This window comes from Peromyscus leucopus, chromosome 22, assembly GCF_004664715.2.
Source record: "Peromyscus leucopus breed LL Stock chromosome 22, UCI_PerLeu_2.1, whole genome shotgun sequence".
Lineage (NCBI taxonomy): Eukaryota > Metazoa > Chordata > Mammalia > Rodentia > Cricetidae > Peromyscus > Peromyscus leucopus.
In genome coordinates this window covers 51,234,264-51,259,070 of record NC_051081.1, presented here as the reverse complement: position 1 = coordinate 51,259,070, position 24,807 = coordinate 51,234,264, and the positions used below count along the sequence as shown (strand labels likewise).

Below are 24,807 nucleotides of genomic sequence, written 5' to 3'. Positions count from 1 at the left end.
TGGCTTGCTTCCCATGACTTGCTCAGCCCACCTTCTTATAGAACCCAGGGCCAGCAGCCCAGGGATGGTACCACCATGGTGCCATGGGCTGGGCTCTCCTCCATTGATCACTAAATGAGAAAATGCCCTACAGCTGGATCTCAAGGAGGCATTTCCTCAGCAGAGGCTCCTTCCTCTGATGACTCTATACCTTGTGTCAAGTTGACATACAAAACTTCCCAGTACACTTCCCCACAGGGTTTCTTGTGAGGACATGGTTGATGTCAAGTGCCTGGAACACAGTCTGTTCTAACCTGACACTGGAAGAAGGTTAGCACAGAGCAGTGGTTCTCACCTTCCTAATGCTGCGACACTTTAATACAGCTCCTCATGCTGTGGTGACCCCAAACCATAAAATTATTTCATTGCTACTTCAGAACTGTAATTTTTCTACTGTTATGAATCATAATGTAAATAGTTGACCCTTAAGGCGTAGAGACACTTTGAGAACTACTGGTATAGAGTAAAATAACTCATTCCTCCCTAACAACCCAGGGAGATTATGGAATCAGCACTGCATTTTTTCTTTTTATTTCTTTATTTCCTCCCTCCCTCCCTCCCTCCCTTCCTCTCTCCCTCTCCCCTTCTATCTTTCAGTATGATTTTCTCTGTCACACAACTGATAAATGACCAACAGGAATCTCCATTTAAGATCCTCTGACTTTTAAAAAGAATCATAAAATAAAGATTTAAAAACTGACTCTTAATTTAACTCGACAGAATGATTAGGATTACCAAAACACAAACATGCCAGAATCCAGCTGTGTTCCCACCTTATAGGGCTGCTACCAAGACTAGAGCTATAATCTGTGAGGCTCTGTGAGTTACAGTTACCAAGCAGCAGCCAATGAAGGGACCTGATGTTGGGCCCAGTTGTGACTCAGGAGGTCTGTAGCCCTGTGGTTACTCTGGATGATGCATTGCTGGGACAACAGCGCCAAAAGAGAGACCCCTAGTCCCAGGAGCGTTTTGCTCACACACACTTGTGCCTCGGAAGTCCCCACTTGAGTATCCCAAGGTGATCCTGCCAGAAACTCAGAGAGACCATGGTGGTCCTGCTGGAAGCCACTGGTAAGCCCGCAGTGACCCTGTCCATCATCCTAGAGTGCCTACAGTGTGGTCTTGCAGACACACCTTAGGGACGCCCACTATTCACTGTCTGTACCCGCCCCCCACCCCCCCGCCATGCCAAGGTACATACCTGGTGCAGTGCGCCCACCACCTTGCGAGCCTCCTGGTAAGCAGTTTCAGCACTCCAGTGTGTGTTGATGGCCTTGAATGAAGCAGCCAGGCGGTTGTGCTCACGCAGCCACAGGGTGTGCACTGCTGCCAGGGCGGGGACCTCGCTTGCACGGCCATCGCCAGCCAGGAAGCAGGGCCTGCGGGTGGCACGTGGGGCGCCAGGCTCCGGAGCGCAGGCAGCGGATGCGAAGGGCAGATAGCTGCGGCCTGAGTCTCGGTGGCGTGTGTTGACCCGCAACAGCCCCGCCGAGCTGCTCCAGTTGCGCAGCTGCTTCTCAACCCCAGGCGAGCTGCCGTACACAGTGGATGCGTCAAGGAAGGAGGTCAAGGCATTCATCTGCTGCCGCGGATTGGCCGCAGATAAGTTGCCAAAGAGAGCTCCCTGGTCCCCAGTGCCGCAGGCGGCTGAGGAGCGGTAGAAAGGCAGGCACGCAGCGGTCCCCGAGGAGTTTGAGGGAAGCTGTGTCAAAGCGGAGACTAGGTGTCACCTCAGGTTCTTGGGCCCTTCTAGAATCTTAAACCATAAAATAAATTTGTGTTGATCAGATGATGTGGAGTGAGAGGTAATAACTGTTGCTGAGTAACCATGCCTGGTTCAGAGCATTGTACATGGCACGGCCTGGGAATTGTGGGATCATTTGTACACACAAAATAGTGTTGTACACAGGAGTGCATTGAATATCCAAGGAGCATATGTAGGTAGTAGCTCTTAAGGACAGGACATGGGGAGGAGACTTTGTATTTCATTTCAGGATTTTTCTGTTTAATTTTCAAAAAGGCATATGCCATTTCAAAATCAGTGGGGAGTTTAGGGAAGTTACCTGTATGGGGAAGCAGGGATTTTGGTTCTCACAGGCCAGCTGGCAGTCAGCACCTCCCCAGAAGGCTGTTGTGCTGGTGCTCTGTGGTGTGAGAGCAATGTCATGATCGATGTACTGTCCCCACACGGTCAGGAAATCAGAGTACTGGTCGTCTTCTGTCACAGCCTCATTTGAAACTTGAATGAGGTGTCTTGTCACCTCCCGAACCTGGAGGAAGAGAAAACAGATTGCGATGATGTAGAGAGATGCACTGTAGCAATAATGGAGACCTTGGGGTCTCAAGTTCACAGTGAGGATCTTGTTCACAGCTCCAGGGAGCCTTGGGAAAAACTGTCACCGTGGATGTGATGGAAGATACACACATTTGGGCTTGGAAACCTGCCCCTGATTTGTGATGTCTGAGGCCCTTTAGGTCACTTCTCAGAGCCTTAGGAAGATCACATAAAATCTCTAAGTGGACAGAAAGCTATCAGTTCCCAGGTCATTGTGGGAAGTTTGTGAAGAACATGTAGCCCATGACTCAGCCCTGAACTGCAGGGCTCTGACCAAGGTCTTGGTGCCTAAAGACTCGTCTGATCTCCTCATAGTTTGGAAGCAGCCATCTCCTCTTTGTTCCTTTTCTTCCTCCCTGTCCTGGGTTAGTGCTGCCTGTTTCCAGGACTGTTAAGAAGATGTATTTTGGGAACAGAAAGAAGGTTTCCTTATTTCACAGTTTGATTCTCTGCTTCCACTATGGGTCCCAGGAACTAAACTCAGGCTTGCAGGGCAAACACTTTTAACAGGTAAGCCATTTTTTCCAGCCACAGGTCAAGATGGAAGAGAATTTGTTTCCAGGTGGGTCAGACCCACAGCCTCTCCCTATATGACTTGGGGACTAACAATGCTAAGATTTAGGTTGGACATTAGACTTTCTGAGTGCCATAATACAAGTGGGACCTATGGTTTGAGTGAACATAAATCTTTGGGGATCAGAAAGTACAGTATGATGGGAAGAATAACACCTTCAAATATGTCTGCTTTATAATATCTAACCTGCCTGTGTGGTTAGAGCAAAGACCTTGGGATGCAGAGATTATTCCAGGTTTCCAAGAATAGTCAGTCTGGTCACATGGGTCTTCAAGTTTTGAGAGCTTTCTTGACTGTTGTCAAGAAAAGACACGGAGAGATACAACATTACAATGTGGTAGAAGAGCCATAAAGGAAGAGTGAGTGTAACCTTAGTTAGAAAAGATAAGTCTCAAGAGATGGTTCGGTGGTAAAAAAAAAAAAAACAAAACAAAACACACCTGCATGTACCCCATCCACAAACAAATTTGGAAAGAGCCAAGGAGATGGATTTCCCCCGAGGACCTCTAAAAGGACACAGTCCTGAGACACCTTGACTTTAGGCTTTGGGGCTATAGAACTGGAGTTAAAATTTTGTATGAGTTGGTAATCTTGGATTACTCTGTTAGAATAAAATCGAGACATGAACAGGCTACATGTAAATATACTTGAGTGCTGATTCTTATATATAATAATATATATAAACAGACATGAGTTTGTAGAATCTTGGTATTAGTACAGAGCTCAGAAGACCTCAGGATTTGAACTAGTCCATTGTCAAACACACGATAGGAAAGAGAAACATCTTGTTAAGTGTAGACATGAGTATCATGCTTTCTCAGAGAACCTTGGTACCCAGCTCCATTTGCTGGCCCCCACTAACTGCTAGGAACACTTGAGCCTCTCAATAAAGAGACACCTGAAAAAAACTGAATCTCTATTGGAGAGCTTTGTAATGGTAAGAGTGTCAGTCCACATCTGACTGGGTCAGCCCTGCCCTTCTGGTACTGATTTCCCCTATGCTGAGCTGAGTATCCACTATCATACATTTTGAGAATTCTGTTGTGGATTGTGGCATAAAAACAAATGTTGACTTCCCCATTGACATTGAGAGTCAAACTAGGGTCAAGATGGACCATGTTCTGATGAAGTAGAACAATGGACCCAAGGGCACATGCTGGACCAAAGGACCAGTAGGAAAGGAATTCATTTCCCAAGTCAGTGTGCCTCTGATAGAGAAACGGTAGCCAGCATCTGCACATACATTGTGTATGCGAGTGAATTCATTAATGAATGCATGTCTTTGGCTGAATCTTGTCTTCTACCGATGAACAGAAGAATTTATTTGAGAATATTAAAGTCTTTATGAAGAGGAAAGCTGTCAAATTAGATGGCAGTAACTTTAAATCTCAGTTGTTCTCCTCACTAGCTGACTCTGGCTAACCTTCAGAGCCTCAATAATAAGTCTTACACCTCAGGGCTCCAACTTCTTAGGAAGTTTGGGAACACAAGGGGTTGTGTGAATCCCTCCGATACGAACTCATTCCAGCAGTTGCCCATTGCTCTCCAAGGCTGCAGGGAGTATGTTACCATTATGGAAAACCTGTTGAAATAGGTTTTAAATGAGTACCAACTGGGGGTAGTGGGAAGCCATGGTATAAGAAGTCAGGGTTCCAGCCTCTGGGCTGACTGAAGCCATCTTCATAGACAGGAGGCAGCCATCTTGCTAGGGCTGTGTTGGAGGCTCCCCATCTGGGGTGATCTCTGTGAAAACAAATGAGGGGATGTGTCTGAGATGGAAGAGAATAAAGAAACGCTGGGATCTCAATACAGTATGACTCACTCCAGACAATGCACCAAGATGGCATCTCTAAGTCTCCAGATAGGCCCTACCAGCTTGTCCCCCAGATGGGCTTCCCTGGGGTATGTGGAGGGAACTGACTTCTGGGGCCCCAGAATACCTTCTTGAGTGGTAATCCTACCTCGAGGATCTCTGGCTGCTGGTAGCCTCTTTATACTGCCCCTTACCAGGTGCCATCCTCGGGCTTCTCTCCAAAGAATTTACTATGGGTTCCTACCCAGAGGACAGATATTTGGGGCATTCAAAGGGACTATTTGAAACAGTGTCACATTTAAGCACCTTTAATCAAGACACTATAATCAGACACAGCCAAGACCCTTGTGGTGATCAGGATGATGATATTTCTACGAGAAATAAGGTATCCAGGAAATTACCAAAGTGTTCTAAATTCAGAAGTGAGAGGACTGCCAAGGGAACACATATTAATATGCACATTTGAATTAAAAATAAAATTAGGCCCTTTTCTGAGCTAATTGCTTTGAAGTAAGAATGAACCCCACCACCCAGGCTAAAGGGGAATATTTCCTATGCTCAACCTAATCTGTGATTTTATTCTTTGGTTCAAGCATAACTTAGAAAAGACACATTTAAGGTCCATGTTAAGGCAAAGGTGTGTTGATCAGTACTTTACTGATTTCCCAAGCTTAGGGACAGTGCCTCTAAGCCAAGGGGGGAAAGAGTGTAATTAAACGATGACACATTTTGGCACCTTCTTCAGAAGCGGAGGAACTGAAATATTAGTTATTGGCTGCTAATCCTAGGGAAAAGTAGATGCTTTCCAAGTTCAAGTAGAACCACCACCTGGGTTTTGTTGATTTATGATAGACCAATATGTTTTGTTTTTGTTTTGAGATGGTCTTCTGGAACCCAGACTGGTTGAGCTAAGATTTGATGACCTTGAATTTCTGATCCTCCTGCCTCTACCGCTCCAGTGCTAGGGTTATAAGCATCTATTACCATGTCCATGTCTAATGTATGTGGTGTTGATTCTTGAACCCAGAGCCTTGTGCATGCTAGGCAAGCACTCTGCAAAACAATGCTACTTCCCCAGCCTTAATAAGTGATTTTGACAAAACCTCATGTGTATGTTTGTTTTCTTGTATATGGGAGGAAGAATTTTGAAACCCAGTTTCAATTTTCATAATAAACTTCTGTTGGTGACTACAAGTTCACATGTACAAGGTTCTCCAGCCCCCTTTACTGAAGAGGGGAAAGGTGGTCACTGTGTGTCTACCTCATGCTTTGTAAGAGGGAACTGTGATCAGCAACTCAGTCTGAGTCATTGGGGGAGGGGAAACATAGATTAGAGAGGTGTGGAAGAGCAAAGTTTCAGAGTTAGAGGTGGGTGAGTGACTATTGTCACCCTGTGAGGTCACAGAGAAGGGACTTTGAAATAAAATTGCCTGATATTTTGACTTTGAAAATTGTTATCTGCACTCCTGCCAGGGAAGCAGGTAGGCTGACTGCAGAACCTCATCTCTCCTTCTGCTCCTGCAGATCCATTCCACCAGTCTCACTCCCACCCCAGCTCTGCAGCTGAACACCTGCTGCAGGCTCCCTTTCCTCTCTGACCCCATCCTTTGCAGATCAGGAAGATCTCCTCCAATTCCTTTCCCAAACTCATCCCATTATCCCAGCCTCCAATGCCAGTAGGCACTCCCTGGGAACACACCAGCTGAGCAGGGCAGGGAAGCAGGTATGCTGACTGCAGATCTTCTCCTGTCTTTCCATTTCTCCAGATCCAATCCTCTAATCTCATCCCCAGCTCTGTAGCAGACCTTCTGGGGTGACCCCTTTTCACTCTCTGCCAGAATTTCAAGCAGGCAAAATAAGCAGATCCTGGCTGGACCCTCTGCTCTCCTCTCCTATGAACGCTTTCAGATCCCTAGTCTGTCCCCGTTCCTAAGTGTCAGCTCCCAATACCCAAACATATTTTACCTGAAACCCCCCAGTGGCCACACCCATCAGATCCACAGAAAAATTTCTACTAGTCAGAACACAGCTATCACACTCTTCTGAAGTCTAGAGAGGAAACATAAAACAAGGAACAAAGCCCCCATGCAACAAAGACAAGACCAGATGTCAGCACCTAGACTAAAAATCATTCCAATCCCAGATGCCTAGGCACCAGGGTTTAAAAACCAACAACAGCCAGGACAACAGTCTCTACTTAGAGTCTAGGAACCACACCATAGCAGGCCCTGAAAATTTCAACATAGCTGAAGCACAAGAAAAAAAAAAAAGACCTTAAAACAGCCTGTATAAAGATGATAGAGGTTCGTAAAGTGGAAATGAATAAACCCCCCAAAGAAATCCAGGAAAACACAGATAAATAGTGGAAGAAAATGGATGAAACTGTTCAAGACATGAAAAAGGAAATAGAATTCTGGAAATAAAAAAAATAAGAATTTGAACAGGAACTATATAGGAAAGCATCACCAATAGAATACAAGAGATTGGAGAGAGAATCTTAGGCACAGAAGATACAATAGAAGAAATAAATTGGTCAAAAAAAAGGTTAAATCTAAAATACTCCTGACATAAGATATCCAGGAAATCTGGGATACCATGAAAAGACCAAATCTAAGAATCATAGGAATAGAGGAAGAAGAAACCCAGATCAAAGGCCCAGAAAATATTTTCAACAAAAACATAGAAGAAAATTTCCCTAACCTAAAGTACATGCTATAAAAGTATAAGAAGCATATAAAACATCAAGCAGATTGGACCAGAAAAGGAAGTCCCCTTGGCACATAATGATCAAAACACAAAACATAAAGAACAAAGAAAGAGCATTAAAAACTGCATTGGAAAAGACCAAGTAACATATAAAAGCGGATCTATTAGAATTACATCTGATTTCTCAATGGAGACTCAAAAAGCCAGAAAAGCCTGGGTAGATGTGCTGTAGACTCTAAGAGACCACAGATGCCATACCCAGCAAAACTTTCAATCACCATAGATGGAGAAAATAAGACAAATTTAAGCAATGTCTATAGATTCAGCCCCGCTGAAGTTGCTAGAAGGAGAACTCCAATCTAAGGAGGTGAAAACACAGGAAATAAATAATCTCAGACCTGGAAAATCAAAAGAAGGGAAACACACAGTAGCAGCAGCAGCACCACCACCAAAACCAAAACACCAAGATTCAAAAATCAATGATCATTGATGCCTCTCAATATCATGGATTCAATTCTCCAGTAGACCCAGACTAACAGAATGGATGTGAAAACAGGATCTATCCCTCTGCGGAATCCAATAAATACACCTCAATGTCAATGATAGGCACTACTTCACAGTAAAGAGTTGGAAAAAGATATTCCAATCAAATGGACTTACAAAGCAAGCTGGAATAGCCATTTTAATGTCTAACAAATTAAACAAATTAGACTTCAAACCAAAACTAATCAGAAGAGATAGGGAAGGACTACATTATCACCAAAGGAAAAAAGTCCACCAAAATGATATTTCAGTTCTTAACATATGTACCATAAACAAAAGGGTACCCAAGTTTGTAAAAGAAACACTACTACGGCTTAAATAACATATTAACCCTCGCATACTGATATATGGAGATTTCAATACCCTAATCTTGCCAACAGACAGGTTGTCCAGACAAAAACTTAACATAGAAATGCTGGAGCTAACAGACATCATAAACCAAATAGGCATAACAATATTTACAGAACATTCACCCAAACATAAAAGAATATACCCTCTTCTCTGTACCTCATGGAACTTTCTCCAAAATTGATCACATACTCAGACACAAAGTCTCAACAGATACAAGAACATTGAAATAACTCCCTGCATCCTGTCAGACCAGCGCAGATTAAAGCTGGCTATCAACAGCAACAGAAAGAACAGAGAACTTACAAACTCATAGAAACCAAACAACTATATACTGAATGGAAAATGGGTCATGACAGAAATTAAGAAAGAAATTAAAGACTTTCTAGAATTGAATGAAAATGAACGTACAACATATGAAGACTATGGGACACACTGAAAGCAGTTGTTAGAGGCAAGTTCATAGCACTAAATGACACATAACAAAACTGGAGATATCTCATATTAGCAACTTAACAGCACACCTGAAAGCTCTAGAGCAAAAAGAAGCAAGCACTCCCAGAAAGAATAGATCACATGAAATAATCAAACTCAGGGCTGAAATCAATAAAATAGAAAGAAAGAACAATACAAAGTGTCAATGAAACAAAGAGTTGGTCCTTTGAGAAAATCAGTAAGATTGACAAATCTTTAGCCAAATTAACTAAAAGGTGTGGTGATTTATTGTGTCCCCCAATATATTGTGTATCCTAATAAACTTATCTGAGGTCAAAAGACAGAACAGCCACTAGATAGACATAGAGGCCAGAAAACGGTGGTGCACACATGCGCGTGCACACACACACACACACACACACACACACACACACACACACATTTAATCCTAGCATTCTGGAGGCAGATCTGGATTTCTGTGAGTTCAAAGCCACACTGGAAACAGCCAGGCATGGTGACACACGCCTTTAACCCCAGGAAGTGATGGCAGGAAGCAGAAAGGTATATAAGGCGTGGGGACCAGGAACTAGGGTCAGTTAAGCTTTTAGGTTGTTAGATCCATTCAGACGAGGACACAGAGGCTTCCAGTTTGAGGAAATGAGATTGGTGAGGTGAGGTTAGCTGTGGCTGGTTCTGTTTCTCTGATCTTTCAGCGTTCACCCCAATACCTGGCTCTGGGGTTTGTTTTTATTAATAAGACCCTTTAAGATTCGTGCTACAAAAAGGCAGAGAGTATATCTAAATGAACAAAACCAGAAATGAAAAGGAAGACATAACAACATGCAGCCCATCAAATTGGAAAATCTAAAAGAAATTAATAATTGTCTTGATAAGTACCACTTGCCCAAGTTAAATCAGGATCAGATAAGTGATTTAAACAGACTTATAAGCCCTAGTGAAATGGAAGCAGTCATTAAAATTCTCCTAACAAAAAGAAGTCTATGGTTTTAGTGTAGAATTCAACCAGACTTTCAAAGACGATAGAATGACTTGTATGATAAAACTTCAAGTCTTTGAAGAAAGAAATTGAAGAAGATATCAGAAGATGGAAAGATCTCCCATGCTCATGGATTGTTAGGATTAACATGGTAAAAATGGCCATCCTACCAAAAACAATCTACAGATTCAATGTAATCCCCATCAAAATTCCAACACATTTTCCCACAGATCTTGAAAGGATAATTCTCAGCTTCATATGGAGACACAAAATACTCAGGATAGCTAAAACAATCCTGAATAATAAAAGAATTGCTGGAGGTCTCATCATTCCAGATTTCAAGCTGCACTTCAAAAAATCCAGATTTCAAGTTGTACTACAAAACTATAGTAATAAAAACAACATGGTATTGGCACAAAAAAAAAAAACAGACACATTGACCAATGGAATAGAATTCAAGATCCATACATAAATTCACTCACCTATAGATACTCATTTTAAAAAAAAGAAGCCAGAAATACACTCTGGGAAGAAGAAAGCATCATCAATAAATGGTGCTGGTCAAACTGGATGTCTACATGTAGAAGAATGCAAATAGATCCATACTTACTACCCTACACAAAACTCAACTCCAAATGGATTAAAGTCCTCAAAGTAAATCAGATATCTTGAACCTGATAGAAGAGAATTAGAGGATGGTTTTGAACTCATTGATAGAGGGGAAGATTTTCTGAACAGAATACCTACAGCCCCGGCACTAAGATAAACAATTAATAAATGGGAACTCATGAAACTGAAAAACTTCTGTAAAACAAAGGACACCATCATTTAGACAAAGCATAAGCCTACAGAATAGGAAAGGATTTTTACTAACTTCACATCCAATGGAGGACTAATATCCAAAATATATAAAGAAGTTAAGAAAATGATATAAGAAAATCCCAAATAATCCAAGTAAAAATATCAGATCTATATAGAGAATTTTCAATAGAGGAAACTCAAAATACTGAGAAAAACTTGAAGAAAGATTCAATATCCGTAGCCATCAGGGAGATGCAAATCAAAACTACTTTGAGATTCTATCTTACACCTGTCAGAATGGCTAAAGTCAATAACACAAGTAACAGCTTATCCTGGCAAGGATGTGGAGCAAGGGGAACACTCATCCATTGCTGGTGGGAGTGCACACTTGTATAGCCACTGTGGAAATCAGAATGGCAGTTCTTCAGAAAGATGTGAATCTATCTACTTCAAGATCCAGCTGTGCCACTCTTGGACATATACCCAAAGAAAACTTTATCCTACCACAAGGACACTTATTCAGTCCTGTTCATTGCTGCTCTATACATAATAACCAGAAATTGTTAAATACCTAAATGTCCACGAATAGAATGGATAAAGAAAATGTGGTATATTTACACAATGGAGTATTATTCTACTGTTAAAAATGACATCATGAAATGTGCAGGCGAATGAATGGAACTAGAAAAAAAGTCATCTTGAGTGAGATAATCCAGACTCAGAAAAAAATTACAACATCTATTCATTTATAAGTGGATATTAGCCATCAAATAAATGATAAACAAGCTACAATCTGTAGACCCACAGAGGTTAAGTATAGAGAAAGGGACTAGGGGACACATGTATACATGTATCTTCCTGGGAGGGGAAATGAATACAATTTTGTGGATGGAATGGTGTTGGGAGGATGAAAACAGGAACATCAGGTGGGCAGGGAGAGGGCAATTGGGTTGAGGGAAGAAATGTGGATAGAGACAGCTAGAATTGAGAGGCATTTAAAGGGTGGTATGGAAACCTAGTGCAATGGAAACTTCCTAAAATCTGTGAAGGCAATCCTAAGGAAGTCTCCAAATGATGAGGGGGATGGAACCCCACTGGCCATCTCTTGTCTTCAAACAAAGCTTCTAGTGTGGTGGCTTGGTTACATCTAATTAAGTTGTTTGCCAAAGGAGTTCCATGCAAATCCCCAAACACCCAGGTTGTTGCCAAGACAATATGTTCATCTCCACAAACTGACAAGACCCCATTGCTGAAGACAACACACAACTCATCGAACATGGAGAGATCAAGCTGGTGTCTATATAGAACCTTCACACAAAAGTTCTTGGGTTTTTCCTATGGAGAGGTACTGTGTGGGCTATCAAAAGAGAAAAGTAAACACCAACCCAGACACAAACCCTTTGATCCACAACCTGTTCTGTCTTCAAAAAATGCTAGGGCACTGGTGGCACAAAGCCTGTGGGACAAACCAACCAATGTCTTATTTGACTTGAGGCCCACTCCAAGAGATGGAACCCATACCTGACACTGCTTGGGTGACCAAGAACCAGAGACTAGATATCCCACAGTTTTAGAGTAAAACCAAATACTACTGTTTGTTTTAAGTAGTTACAAATGACTCCTAGTGATATACTGCTGTATGGATCAATTCCCTATTGAGTCATCATCAGAGGAATTTCTTCCTGCAGCAGACAGGAACAAATACAGAGACCCACGGCCAGATACTATGCAGAGAGAAAGATCTTGGAACACTCACCTCTAAATAGGATGTATCCACCAAATCCCTCCTCTCAGAGCTTAGGGAACCCCACAGAAGAGGAAAGGGAAAGTATAAGAGCCATAAGGGATGGAGGTTACCAGGAGAACAGGGCCCTCTAATCAACTGAGCAAAGTTCAAATAAACTCTGCGACTAAAGCATCAAGTGCAGGACCTGCCTGCATAGGTCTGTACCAGGTTGTGTGTGTGCGCGCGCGCATGCAGCTTTTAGTATTTATGGGACTTAGCTTTAGTATTTTATGAACATTTGGGTCTCTGGATTCTTATGCCTTTTTTCTTGTTGGATTAGTTTGTCCAACTTTGATGTGATAGTTTTTTTTTTTTTATCTTATTTTGTTATTTCTCAGAAGCCTGTTCTTTTCTAATGAGACAGAAAGGAAGTGGATCCAGATGGGAGGGGAGGTGGGAGGAACTTGGAGGAATAGAGGAAGGGGAAACTGTAATCAGGATTTATTATATGAGAAAAGAACCTATTTTCAATAAATGGGGGAGAAGGAAAATTGTTATCTGGATATATATGCCCTTAGAATACAGAATTGTAGTGAGGTGATTTTTTTTTGCATGTGTGTTCACGTGTGTGGATGCACATATGTATGCAGTTGCATGTGTGAACAGTGATTTATGTTAAGGATTCATTTCTATTCCTCTCCATCTTATGTGTTGAGCAGGTTTTCTTGTTGAACCAATGCTCAACTATTTTGGGTAGTCTGGCAAACTATCCAGTTTGCCAGTTTACTTTAGAGATTCCCTTGTCTCTGCCCCCTTGAGCTTGGGGTTATAGATGAGGTGCCACATTCATCTGGCGTTTACACAGACTCTGGGAATTCAACTTCAGTCCTCGCCCTGCGTGGCAAGCACCTTACAAGTAGAGACACCCCCCTAGCCCAGGCAAGTGATTTTTAAAAATCTTTTGGAGTGTTCCAATACTGATTTCCTTATCTACACTGTTGTGGATAGACATTGTAACCCTTCCTTTGTGTGACTGACTGAGATGCTCTGCAGAGGAGGGGTAGCAGTTATGAATTACAAAGAACTGCTTGAAATGACCCCAGAGGGGAAAGGCTTCACCGTTTGCCTGTCTGCCGCTTTACCTACATCATCATTCCAGAAGGACTAGTTAGCAACATGCCATGATACTCCAAGGAGGCTTGATGACTTGGATGTCTGGCGAGACAGTAAGTGGGAAACAATTCTATTATTAATACTTTATTGACAACTAGCCCACCAGCTGGCTCGATTTGCAAAGGTAGGTGTTGGAGTAGTGCTTTTAATTAGAAACATGAAGGCAGCCAGCCCTTCACACAGATTTGTTACAGTCAGCTGCTCCTTACTGGATCTCCATAAAGCACAGCTCTCAGGGTGGCCCTATTTCACCCAGTCAATACTAACATAATGTTCCCACAGCCTCACTGTGATTTCTTTCCTGGTTGGCTTTTCTATTTCAGCAGCTCACGAGGAGGTCTTCGGTGCTCAAGAACACTGGGTTGTTGCTGTGGACACACAGTGTGTCAGTTGGGATCAGCTGTTTCATAAGACCCCAGGAGGACAGTGCTGAGTGCCTCTTGCTGCTCTGGAGCCCTTGGGCTCTGGGGACCACACAGAGATACCTGTCAGTAGGGGCTGAAAGAGCCTCCATTCCCAGTGAGTTCAATGTATCACCCTGCATTTATCTTTAGTCCCCCCTTTATTAGGCTCGCATGAATGATGGCCATGCAAATATGCTGACAGCAGCAATGAGCAGAAGAAACATTTCTGAAAGTGATTTTCAGGAGAGTGGTGCCTTATTTCCTTCATAGCTCCAGTGACCAGGACTTAGGCACAGGCATCAGGCACTGCGGTCTTCTTAGTGTTCCCCATTCTAACCAGGAAGAAGACCTATACCTCCAGCTCCATAGGGAGTATGAAGCTACTATGCCATTGGGTTTGTTTTTCTGACCACCTACCCCGCCCCAGCACATAGGGGAAAGTAGCAGAATAGCCCTGGCTCAAATATGAGATTAGCTTCTCTCTTCACTTCTACACGCATGTTGCTTTCTCAGCAGAAAGGTGGAATTACATGATAGAAGAATGGTAGCTGCTTTGCATGGGGCAGGCACACAGAACAGTAGCTCATCACACCTTAGCAGCCATGCAGTCCTAGGGTGGTCCAAGGGCTTCGCTACACTTTGAAAGCTGGTCTGGAGGAGTGAGGAAGCTCTGGTCCTGATTAGGGGGAATCTCTGGCAAGAGTTGCTCTGCTGGAGACAATTAAACCGTCCTAGAGGTGGGCTTGTCGTTGCTGTGGTCAATGAAGCACATGGGGGTCTCTGAGATTGAGGGATGTGCTTTTCTGTAGCTGGTATGAATGTGACCTTCAAGAGTTTTGGAAATCTATCTTCTGGAGCCACTGGTCCCTATGTGATGGTTTGAGAGTCCTACAGGACACCGGCATCTCCCTCCTCACCAAGAAGAGTTGTTTTGATTTCTAATATCTAGTTCCACATTGAGTGATAACCTCTTTGAATTCTAAAGTGTGATTTAGATTCTGCACAGGCTCGTGTTTGTAACAACTGTTGTCTAAAGCAGCTTAACTATCAATGCATAGACTTTCCCCAAGGGGGTTGATTGTGTTAATTCCTCCCAGGAAAGCTCCACAATTACATAAGTTTATGTTAAAACACAAAGGAAAAAAGTAGGGATTAAAGGTGCCTGTGAATGTGTGCCCACAGACACACATCTAGGGAAAGGTCTCACTGTGCATTTAGACACACAGAAGTCATCAGGCCTCCCTAGAACATCCCACCTGTTGCTGGCTAGTCCTTCTGGAATGGTCCTAATTGAAGCTGTCAGTTATCAGGAGTTAGGTTATTTCACAATGTGTTTGGAAGGCAAACTCAAAGTTTAATTTAACTATTAGGGAATGACTATAGAAAGTTGTAAAACAAATTACATTCTAAGTGCAGATGGAATTGGGAGTTCTTCTGGTAACAGACACATCCATCAAATTTTCTTTTCCGAGTTTGTCATTTCCCCTAAGAATGATTTCTGAGTGTCTGGATTGTATTGAACAGAAAATGTCCCCCACATAGAGGAGTGAGTACAGATCAGCACTATAGGGAAGCTGACATGCTGGCCCTTAGCTTAGGGTTCTGCAGACCATGGTGTGTGTCTGTCTTTGAGTAGGAGGTACAGTTGGCAAGCCTGTCTACTAGGCAAAGGCTAGAGTCCCTCAAGTCAACTCTGGTGAGAGTGATAAGACCATGAGGGGCCAGGTTATCAGGGCTCATCACATGCTTTCCAGAAGCTGTAGCACCCTGAGGTCAGTCAAGTCAGCCACTTACTGCAGGAACTCTCCAGGACAGCTCTCCTTGGGAAAGCGTGCTGAGTTACACTGGGGCATGAGGCTCATGCCTGGGGCCAAGAACACCGAGGTTAGATGCTGAAGAGTCACTTCATGGTGACAGTCATAGTAATTATCACTGGTATCCAGAAGACATGCATGACTGGTGGAGAGGGGTACAGTCTCATCCATATTCTTTTCCAGAGGCCAAGCCTTGGGCATGATTTCACAGGGATGGGATTCATGCTCTACCCTGCCCAGTCCTCATCTATTACCATCCTTGTCGAATGGGTCATATTGCTTCCTCAAGGGCTAAGCTTTGGATCTCAGGCTGTGCTCTAAGAAGTGCTGTATGTATCTGCACCCTGCAGGGGAGGCCTCTGGGCCCCACTCCTGCTATTTCTTCCCTCCCCTTAGAGATCCACACGTCCCTTCTTCCTAATTAAGCTTAAGTAGAAGGTAGGTAGACATCTCTACTCCTAGGACCTCTCGGAAGGAACTACCATTCCCTAGTCAGGGAATCATGGATTATCAAAGCAAAGAAAGTCAACCAAACAGCTGCAAGCTCTCACGAACATGGGTTGTTGTGTAATCTATTTCTGCTAGAAAGGCTGACCTCCCTTCAACTCTTTGGGAGTTTTTAATCCCTTCTCTATGTTCTGGGAGGCACTTGTTTAACACAATACTTGTAACATGGTATCTGTTTCATCGGACTGTATGTTTAAGTCTTGAGGGCAGAGGCATGGTTCTGAACTATATCATGCTTGGGATCCATCCCTCTGCAGCACCCAGCATATATGAACAGGGTGTGTTTCACCATGGCTGCTCAGCATCTTTACTATATCAGAGGCTTCTCCATTTGGCTGGATTTTAGGTAGCTCGCTTTCCTTTTTCTAAATACTCACTTGGAGACTGTTTTTAAAAGATGAAAAAAAAAATCCACATTTCCCACGGGTGGGTTCTGAGCAGTATGGAATTGGGGGTAGGAAGCAGACATGGTTCTATGAATCCTGAGGGTTAAGAACAGTTACCACTTCCCAGGGCTTGATGAATAACGCTGAGGTTTCCTGCTAATAAACACTCTCAGAGGGAAAGGCTCAATAATAAAATGACGGCAAGGGTGCAAGAACAAGCCTACATGGGTGGGCAAAACACACCCAGGTCTGAGAAATAACTCTGAAAGGCAACCATTGGACTGAAGGGTTGAGAATTTAGAGATCTTCTTTAGACTCAGGAACTCTCTAACTAGGCAGTTCTAGGTTTCTAAGCTAGCTGATGTAAGCTCCCTGATAAGTGGTATTTAAGGGCTGTGTTTTCAGGGAAGGGGAAATGCTGCTGCAGCCCAGTGACTCAAATGAAGCATCTCTGTCATGGAAGGTGTTGACCCTACAGCAGTGGGGTAGACACCTGGAGTTTTCTAAGGGGGCGGGCAGCAATCAGACCAGTGAGAACTTACTGAAATCAGAATTAGGTTGCCTACAAAAGAAAGGGGGCAATGGTAACTGGGGGAGGGTTCTGCTTCGTCTCATTCCTCACAGCCACCTGACCTTAGCTCCTGAGTGGAAAAAGCCAGTGTCCAAGTGGCTCTTCTTTGTGGTAAGATCCACACTGGCTACTTGCATGTGACTGAGGTCTTTGTTTCTGTTGGGTTCTGTCTGTTTTTCTAGAAGGAGTAAGACCTCTGTGATCAGTTGTGTACCCTCCTTCCTCTAATTACTAGGATCCAGCAATAAGTTCTCACATATATGAGTCTCCTTGGTTCATGATCAGGCTCTATTGGAATTCAGCATGTAAACATTAATGTTTGAAATACGTCGAATATTATCTATGCAGACACACACACGAAGCTCTCCTCAGTCCCTACTACAAATACCACATAATTTACCAAATGAGGGACTTACAGGTAAGATGATGGGTTAGAAGCCCCTTTTGATGGTTAGCGTTGATCATCAACCTGACAGAATTTAGCATCATCTGGTAGACAAGCCTCTGAGCATGCCCGTGGAAGATCATATTGATGTGGGAAGACCCATCTTAATTGTGTGTGATCCGTAGGCAGGGGATCCTGGACTAAATAAATCAATCCTGGACTACTTGGATCCAGCTAAGTAGCAAACATTCAGTGTTTTCTTTCATGACTGTGGTCATGATGTGAGCAGCTGCTTCAAGATGACACACTGACTTCCCCATAATGATGTAGCCCAGAACTATAAGTCAGAATAAACCATTTCCCCCTTAAATTGTTTTTGTCAGGGTACTTTATCATAGCAACAGGAAGAGAAAGCTAAGGCAACCTCCACCTGACCCACTGAAAGAAACAGGAGAGCAAGCAGCAGTGTTCATTCTAACAGCTGAAACATGAGAGATGCCCCAGGTGAATTCTCCAGGGCCAGGAACATGAAGTTTGGGCCAAGGCTAGGGGTAATTTTCAGAGGGACCCTTCAGTTACAAACACGATGGAACTCTGGGCTGGAAAAAGATAGGCTGTGAAAATGTGACCAGGGGCTGGCTATACAGCAGAGCGACATGAGACCAGCACAGTCTCTGGAGACAGAGGCTAAAGTGTGCCTGAAGCTGAGATTCACTGGGAATCTGGAGGGAACGGCCCAAGAGGGAAACATCCTGCTGCTGCCTGGGCAGGTGGTGATCTGGGAACTAAGAAGTGCACTGCTGACTCAGGGAAGGTGTGCCAAAGTCAAGACAAGAGGAGTGACTTGATAGGAAACTACATGGTGACTGCAGAAACAGAACCTTACAGAGGCAGCTGGAGTCCTGATAAGAGGAAACTGCCCAGCTGAAATGTTAAGCAATGGTGTGGGGTATGGTCACATTAATACCTTGGATGTAGAAACTCAAGCCAGGGAAGCAAGACCATGCAGAACATGCAGAATAATAACCAGTGGAAACTACCTAACATCAGTCCATACTGAGGGTTGGGAGAACTCAAGAAACGGCTTGACATCTACTGGCAGCTGAGCAGAAACAACCAAAAAGGTTCATTAGAATGTATGTAGTGTCTGGAGAGATGGCTCAGAGGTTAAGAGCACTGATGTTTTTCCAGAGGTTCTGAGTTCAATTCTCAGCAACCACATGGTGGCTCACAGCCATCTGTAATGAGATCTGGTGCCCTCTTCTGGCCTGCAGGCAAACATGCAGGCAGAACAATGTATACATAATAAATAAAACTTTTTTTTTTTTTTAAAGAATGTATGTAGTGTCTCCCTCAAGGGGCTTCCTGCAGGTAGTGTCTCTTATCCTTATCTTGTGTAGAGCTCTACTCAACCACAACATGCAGTGCCATGTATCATTAAGACAGGATTATGGACCCCATAGTATAGAGGTGCAGGATTGGGAGAGGGTAAAGGAAAAGGTTAAAATTGATAAACATGAAGAAAGTAATCCAAATATTGATTCAAGTAAGTGGCTGGCTGGACAAGGTGGGATGCCCCAGAAATATACACTGAGCTGAGATCTTGCTAGGAAGCCAAGTGAAGTCAAGAATTAGGGGGCTGGGAGGGGATTGCGATGGTTTGTGTTTAATATTGGGCCCATACACGAAGGGAAGCAAGAGCTACATGCCACAGGACCTGATGCCTTATGGCAGATGGCCAAACTCTTACATTAGTCAAGGTTCGTGCGAGGAAGCAGAAAGTCCTGGTAATAGACTAGAGACAGGTAGGAGATTTGGAGAAGTCAAGGATGCTGTCTAAGTATCCGGACTAAGACATTAGGTGAGGGTAATCCAATGGTTTTAGAAGATAAGAGTGAGACAGAGCAAAAAAGTTCACCTCTGCTGTCTATATCTGTAGTGCAGGGTAGCATGAGGGTAGAAATGCCAAGTAGCTAGCGTGTGGGAGAATGGAGCAGAGAGAGGAGTGGATGGCCACAATTCATGGATCTAGAGCCTACTGCACGATAGCATGTAGTCATGATCAAGCCATGAGAGGCCCATAACTGGTAGAGGGTCTTCACACAGTACCTGTTGTTGCAAGCCCCTGTGATGGGTCGGTACTTATTTGCCAGGCATGTATCAGGACATCTTGGAGGCAGCATGAACGGCAAGCAACCTGAGAGGTTGGCAATTGTGCCTAGAAGGTCTGCTGATAGGGCATCTGCATAACAAGACAGACCAGAGTGTGTGTGACATCAGTACCAGATAAAGTACCTTTCCAACTTGTATCAACCATAGCCTCAACATCTGCATAGGACTCCCTGTGTAGTCTCAGACACCATTCTGAGAAAACTGCCATCTCCTTCTCAGTCATATACAATTTCATTTAATCCCCTCGAGCATCTTCATTGTTAGGAGTGTGGGGTTTTGTCTACTTTTGTGCTTTGTGATGATTCAGAAAAACAACCTGAGCACCATGTGGCTCCAAGACAAGCCAGTAGGCTACTACTTAGAGGTGTCACCCATTCATAGCATACATCACTGGGGCCAACTCATTATATCTGTACAATAAAAACATTCCCATTTCACAATTATCCACTGCTTCAGGAGAATACTAAAACAGGATGTCTATCCTCCTGTAGAAACCACCTTAGTTTAGCTTGCTAATGGTGTTCATTCCTTCCTCTATAAAAGCCTTTATTTTTTTCTCCTATTGATTATTTTCTCTTATAAACTCTAGATTAGAGCCTTCAGATGCAATCTCTTTGGTTTATGTTTACTGTTTTTCTTACCAATTCTGTCACTGTTTATGTTATTCAACAAATCAAGGTGAGGAGGCTTGAAGATAACCCTACAAAACTTGGGTGGCTATATACTAATGAAATTGAGATACTCATTAGAACAGTGGTTCTCAGCCTGTGGGTCAGGATCCCTTTCATGGGGGTCACATATCAGATATCCTGCATATCAAATATTTACACTGTGATTCAGTAAGCAAAATTACAGCTATGAAATAACAACTAAAATAATTTCATGGTTAGGGGTCACCACAACACGAGGAACTGTTTTAAAGGGTTTCAGCATCAGGAAGGTTGAGAACCACTGCACTAGAAAATAAATTCAACAGCAATGCACCCTGTTTTCAAATACAAGAGAAACACAGCAAGCATCTCAACAATGAGTATTCCATACCAAGCCTCGGGGAACAGGGAGTAAACTGAGCAGAATTTGCTTTCAGCTGTGTGAGGGCCGAGTGTCCCCTATTTTACAGAGCATAGCAAATGCAATTTTGTTAAAAGACTCACAGGTTCAAACTTTTGTTAGTCAACAACCCTACATTCAGAAACATCTGCTCCCTCTACCCAGTGCACTTACTATTTGTTTATGCTGGTGTGTGATATTTTGCTTGTGTTCTGACAAATAAAGCTTGACTGGGGATCAGAGGGCAGAACCAGCCACTAATTAACCATAGAGGCCAGGCAGTAATGGCACACACCTTTACTCCCAGCACTAGGGAGGAGGAAGCAGGAAGATCAGGAGTTCAAGACCACCCTGGGCTACACGAGACTTAACTAGTCTAAAAGAGAAACTGAGCTGGGCAGTGGTGGCTCATGCCTTTAATCCCAGTACTAGGGAGGTGGAAACAGGATCTTGGCTGTCCATTTCGATCTGAGGATTTGATTAGTAGAGGTAAGAACTTTCTAGTGGCTGCTGCTCTGCTTCTCTGCTCTTTCAGCTTTCATCCTTGATATCTGACTCTGGGTTTTTATTATTAAGACTAATTTGGATCGCACTTCATTGTGCGTTTGTGTCAGGAAGTCTGTTTAGATTGGTTCACCTTCCTTTTTATATCTTAAATGTTCTGGAGTGGCTGAGTCTATAACTTAAATAATTTTAAAATACCATTTATGGTAGAATTCTTCAATTTCACATATGGTCTGTCTTCCCAATGTGCTCTTACTCTGGCCTGGGCTGGGAGCCTTGCAAAATGAAAGCAGGAGTCAGCAGGCTCCCATCCTTGGGCCGGGTCACCCCACATCACTTCTACCACTGTCTGAGCTGATGTCACTGCTGGGTAGGGACCAATGTCCTTAGAGAGGTCTTTCAACTATGCAGTCTGAAACAAAACCCTTTTAGGAATCACTTGTTGGTTGCTATAAAAATCAATTAAACGTAACTGTTCAGTGTAGGATCTGAGAATTGTGGTTGATCCTGGTTTAAAAGGAGTTCATCTTATCAGGCAAAGCAGCACTAAATTAACATATATCAGAGATCAAGTAGCTCATGGCACTGCATCCGAAATAAATGTCACTGAGCTTGTTAAAAGAAAGCTGATTTTCCAAGTGTGGCTTCATAGAAGTAATGATGCATCTCTGGGCTGTGCCCACATTTGCTTCAGGTCCACAGAGGTTTTGATCTGAGGTGGTTCATGCTTTCTTCCACTGTGCTCTACTGCGGCCACCACGTGAGCGGCCAGAGCCTGCAGACTCCCCTCGTTTTTGGAAAGCCATCCTGCTGTCACGTTCCTTGAGTAACTAAGTCAGAAGGCCCTGGCTACAAACTGGGAAGGTGGAGCTCCTGTCCAGCCCCCTGCTTGCTGTGACAAGACACAAACGGAATGAATGTTTCCTCAGAGAGCTCCTACGAGTGGATGTGTTCCCCATGTTTCACTAGGTGGGAAGGCTACAGGAAAATTCCCAATTCATTTTAGACCACAAAAGGCATGTTTCTCTAAATAGAATTCAAATACCAGAGGAACTGCATTTCTCAGAATAATTCATAAATAAGAAATTGTGTGTGGGTTTAAGCAGAGGCAGAGGCATGTGGCCACTTACCTGTGAAGAACTGTGATTGGTCACGTTTCAAGGCTTGTATTGATGTTTCCATGATCTCTGCTGCTCGGGAAACAGCCCCACTGGTGGACTCTGGCAGCTTGGAGAAAGAGAGAAGCTGGGTTGGGGAAAGGACTTCCCTTTTCTTGAGGTTCCTAGAATAAGGAGATATAAGTTAACTGGGGCTGGAGAGGCACCTCAGCTGACAAGAATACTTGATAAACAAACATGCAAGTATTCAAATTTGATCTCCAGTGCCCCGGCCTGCAAAGCTTCAACAGGCACTCGACCACCCTAAGGAGGGAATGTAGGGACAGGAGATACAAAGGGAAATACACCAAGTCTAGATTCTGATCAAGGTGCAACTTTATTTTCTCCAGAAGGGTTTATATAGTTCCTGCAGGGTGGGGGGAGCAAGAAGCTGTCATCTGCATAAGGTGGGGCAAGCTAACAGGATGTTTGTATAGGATGTTTACAGGGTAAAAGGGTCAAGGGCTCTGACTCAGTGTCCTGTTGCTAGGCAACCTGACTGTAAGATGATCCAGTTCCCTGTCTTATCGGGGGTCTGTATTTTTCCACTAACTAGAGATTCTGTCCTTGTCCCTGACACTCCAGAACTTAGGGAAAAATCTGGGCATGGTGATATGTGTCTGCAATCCCAGGGCTGGGGGTTGGTAGAGACAGGTAGACCTCTTGGGCACCTTGCAGACTAGCCAAACTGGTGGGCCCCATATTCCAATGAGAGAACAAGTCTCAAAATATAATGTGTAAGGCCCCCCGAGGTTCACTTCTGGCCTCCTCATGCATGTGCATGTGATCCTGCACACAGATCCCCCCACACCCTCCCCATCACTGACACATATATCACGTATACATATACACTAATAAATAGAACACTTAGTGAGTGACTGCACATACCAGACAGTGCACCCAGGGGCATACAAAGAAAAAACCTAGATGGTTCTGAACCACAGAATTGCTGGGGTCCATAAAAGGGATAGAGCACAAGCAGAGTCTCAATATTGGGTGCTGAAGAAAATGGCCAATATTTTCTCTTTAAGAAACATCCATATCTAAATGATCTTGATTCTCTTTTACAGTTCTTTGGTTCTCATCAAAACCTGGCTGGGCAGTCACCACAGGGCAGAGTGTCTCAGCTGTAGTGGGGAGGATCATCAAATCAACCACCTCCAGAGTCCGAGTGTCTGAGGCCAGGCAGACCCCTGCAGCTGGCACAAATGTCCCTTTCCTGCTCTTGGTTGTCCCAGATGGACCCAGGTTTATATCACTGCGGCTTTTGGGAAAACAACTCAGCCTTCTTTTCGGTTTTCTCATACTCTGATTAAATGGAATGTTTATATTTTCCATTTCTTACTAATAGCCTAAAACACATACTGCTCTCTGAACAAACATGTTTCAGGTGCTTCAGTGCGGTTGCATCATACTATAGCCTGAAAACATGATGAAAGAGGCCACTTGCTCCTATTACAGAACAAAGCCAGTTACTTCAGGTGACCGACAGCGTCTGCTGTAATCATTTCCACATCTCTATGTATACCCAAACAGTGTGCTGCTCACCCCAAAATATGCAATACAAATACGACTTAAAAACCTCAGGACATAAATACTATGATTATGACAGTTTTGTTGGTGAGGAATTTAACACTTAACTCATATAAGGTGAGTAGCTTTTGCAAAGTAGATATGAGCGACAGCAGCAATGTTGAGATACATACATACACACACACACACACACACACAACACACACACACAACACACAGAGTGGGGGCCCACAAAAGCTTCCCAGTGAGATCTGAGCTTGCTTTGCACAGCAGGGCTGCATTAGGGGATGGCTGGACCACATGCATGGTCACCAGGTGCCTGGGATGGTCTGCATTTGGCTGTGCTGGGGGAGATCTTTTGCTCCACCCCTTGGCATTCCTTTAAAAGCCCTTTAGTAGAGACAGAAGGGGCTGGTGGGTTTTGACCCAGGCCCTCCCGAGGCTATCCTGTGTTTCTGTCTGTCTCTCTCCTCTATATTTCTATCTAAATATTTCTCACTTCTCCCTGCTCAAGAGTACCCTGGGGGAAAAGTGGGATCAGGCCCCGCCCCTCACTTGTACTGGAAATGACTGTTTACCAATGTCCATGATATACAATATGACTTATCAAATACTTCTATTTTTTACATGCCCACATATTTGTAAAAGATCCAATGAAGACCTGAGCCTTGAGGACACAGGTTATTCAACATGCAAACTAAGACATGAATTGATCAAAGCTCCATGGGAACTGACAGAGGCCCGGAGACCCCAGTTCAGAGGTAGAGATCATTGTTTCTCACCACTAGCAGGGCTTTATCTTCCTGAGATGCTAATGGTAGACAAGAGCATGGC

General features: G+C 43.6%; 1 protein-coding gene across 1 annotated transcript in view; it reads right to left on the bottom strand.

The window, feature by feature from the left end:
• The window catches only part of Tpo (thyroid peroxidase), a 57,978-nt gene that overhangs the window by 24,113 nt on the left and 9,058 nt on the right, over nt 1-24,807 (bottom strand). The window contains exons 3-7 of the mRNA XM_037198014.1: nt 22,414-22,565; nt 19,667-19,799; nt 4,562-4,691; nt 2,103-2,309; nt 1,241-1,741 (exon numbers count right to left, since the gene is read on the bottom strand). Coding sequence (XP_037053909.1) covers nt 1,241-1,741; nt 2,103-2,309; nt 4,562-4,691; nt 19,667-19,799; nt 22,414-22,565 — 1,123 coding nt within the window. The remainder of the gene's footprint in view (nt 1-1,240; nt 1,742-2,102; nt 2,310-4,561; nt 4,692-19,666; nt 19,800-22,413; nt 22,566-24,807) is intronic.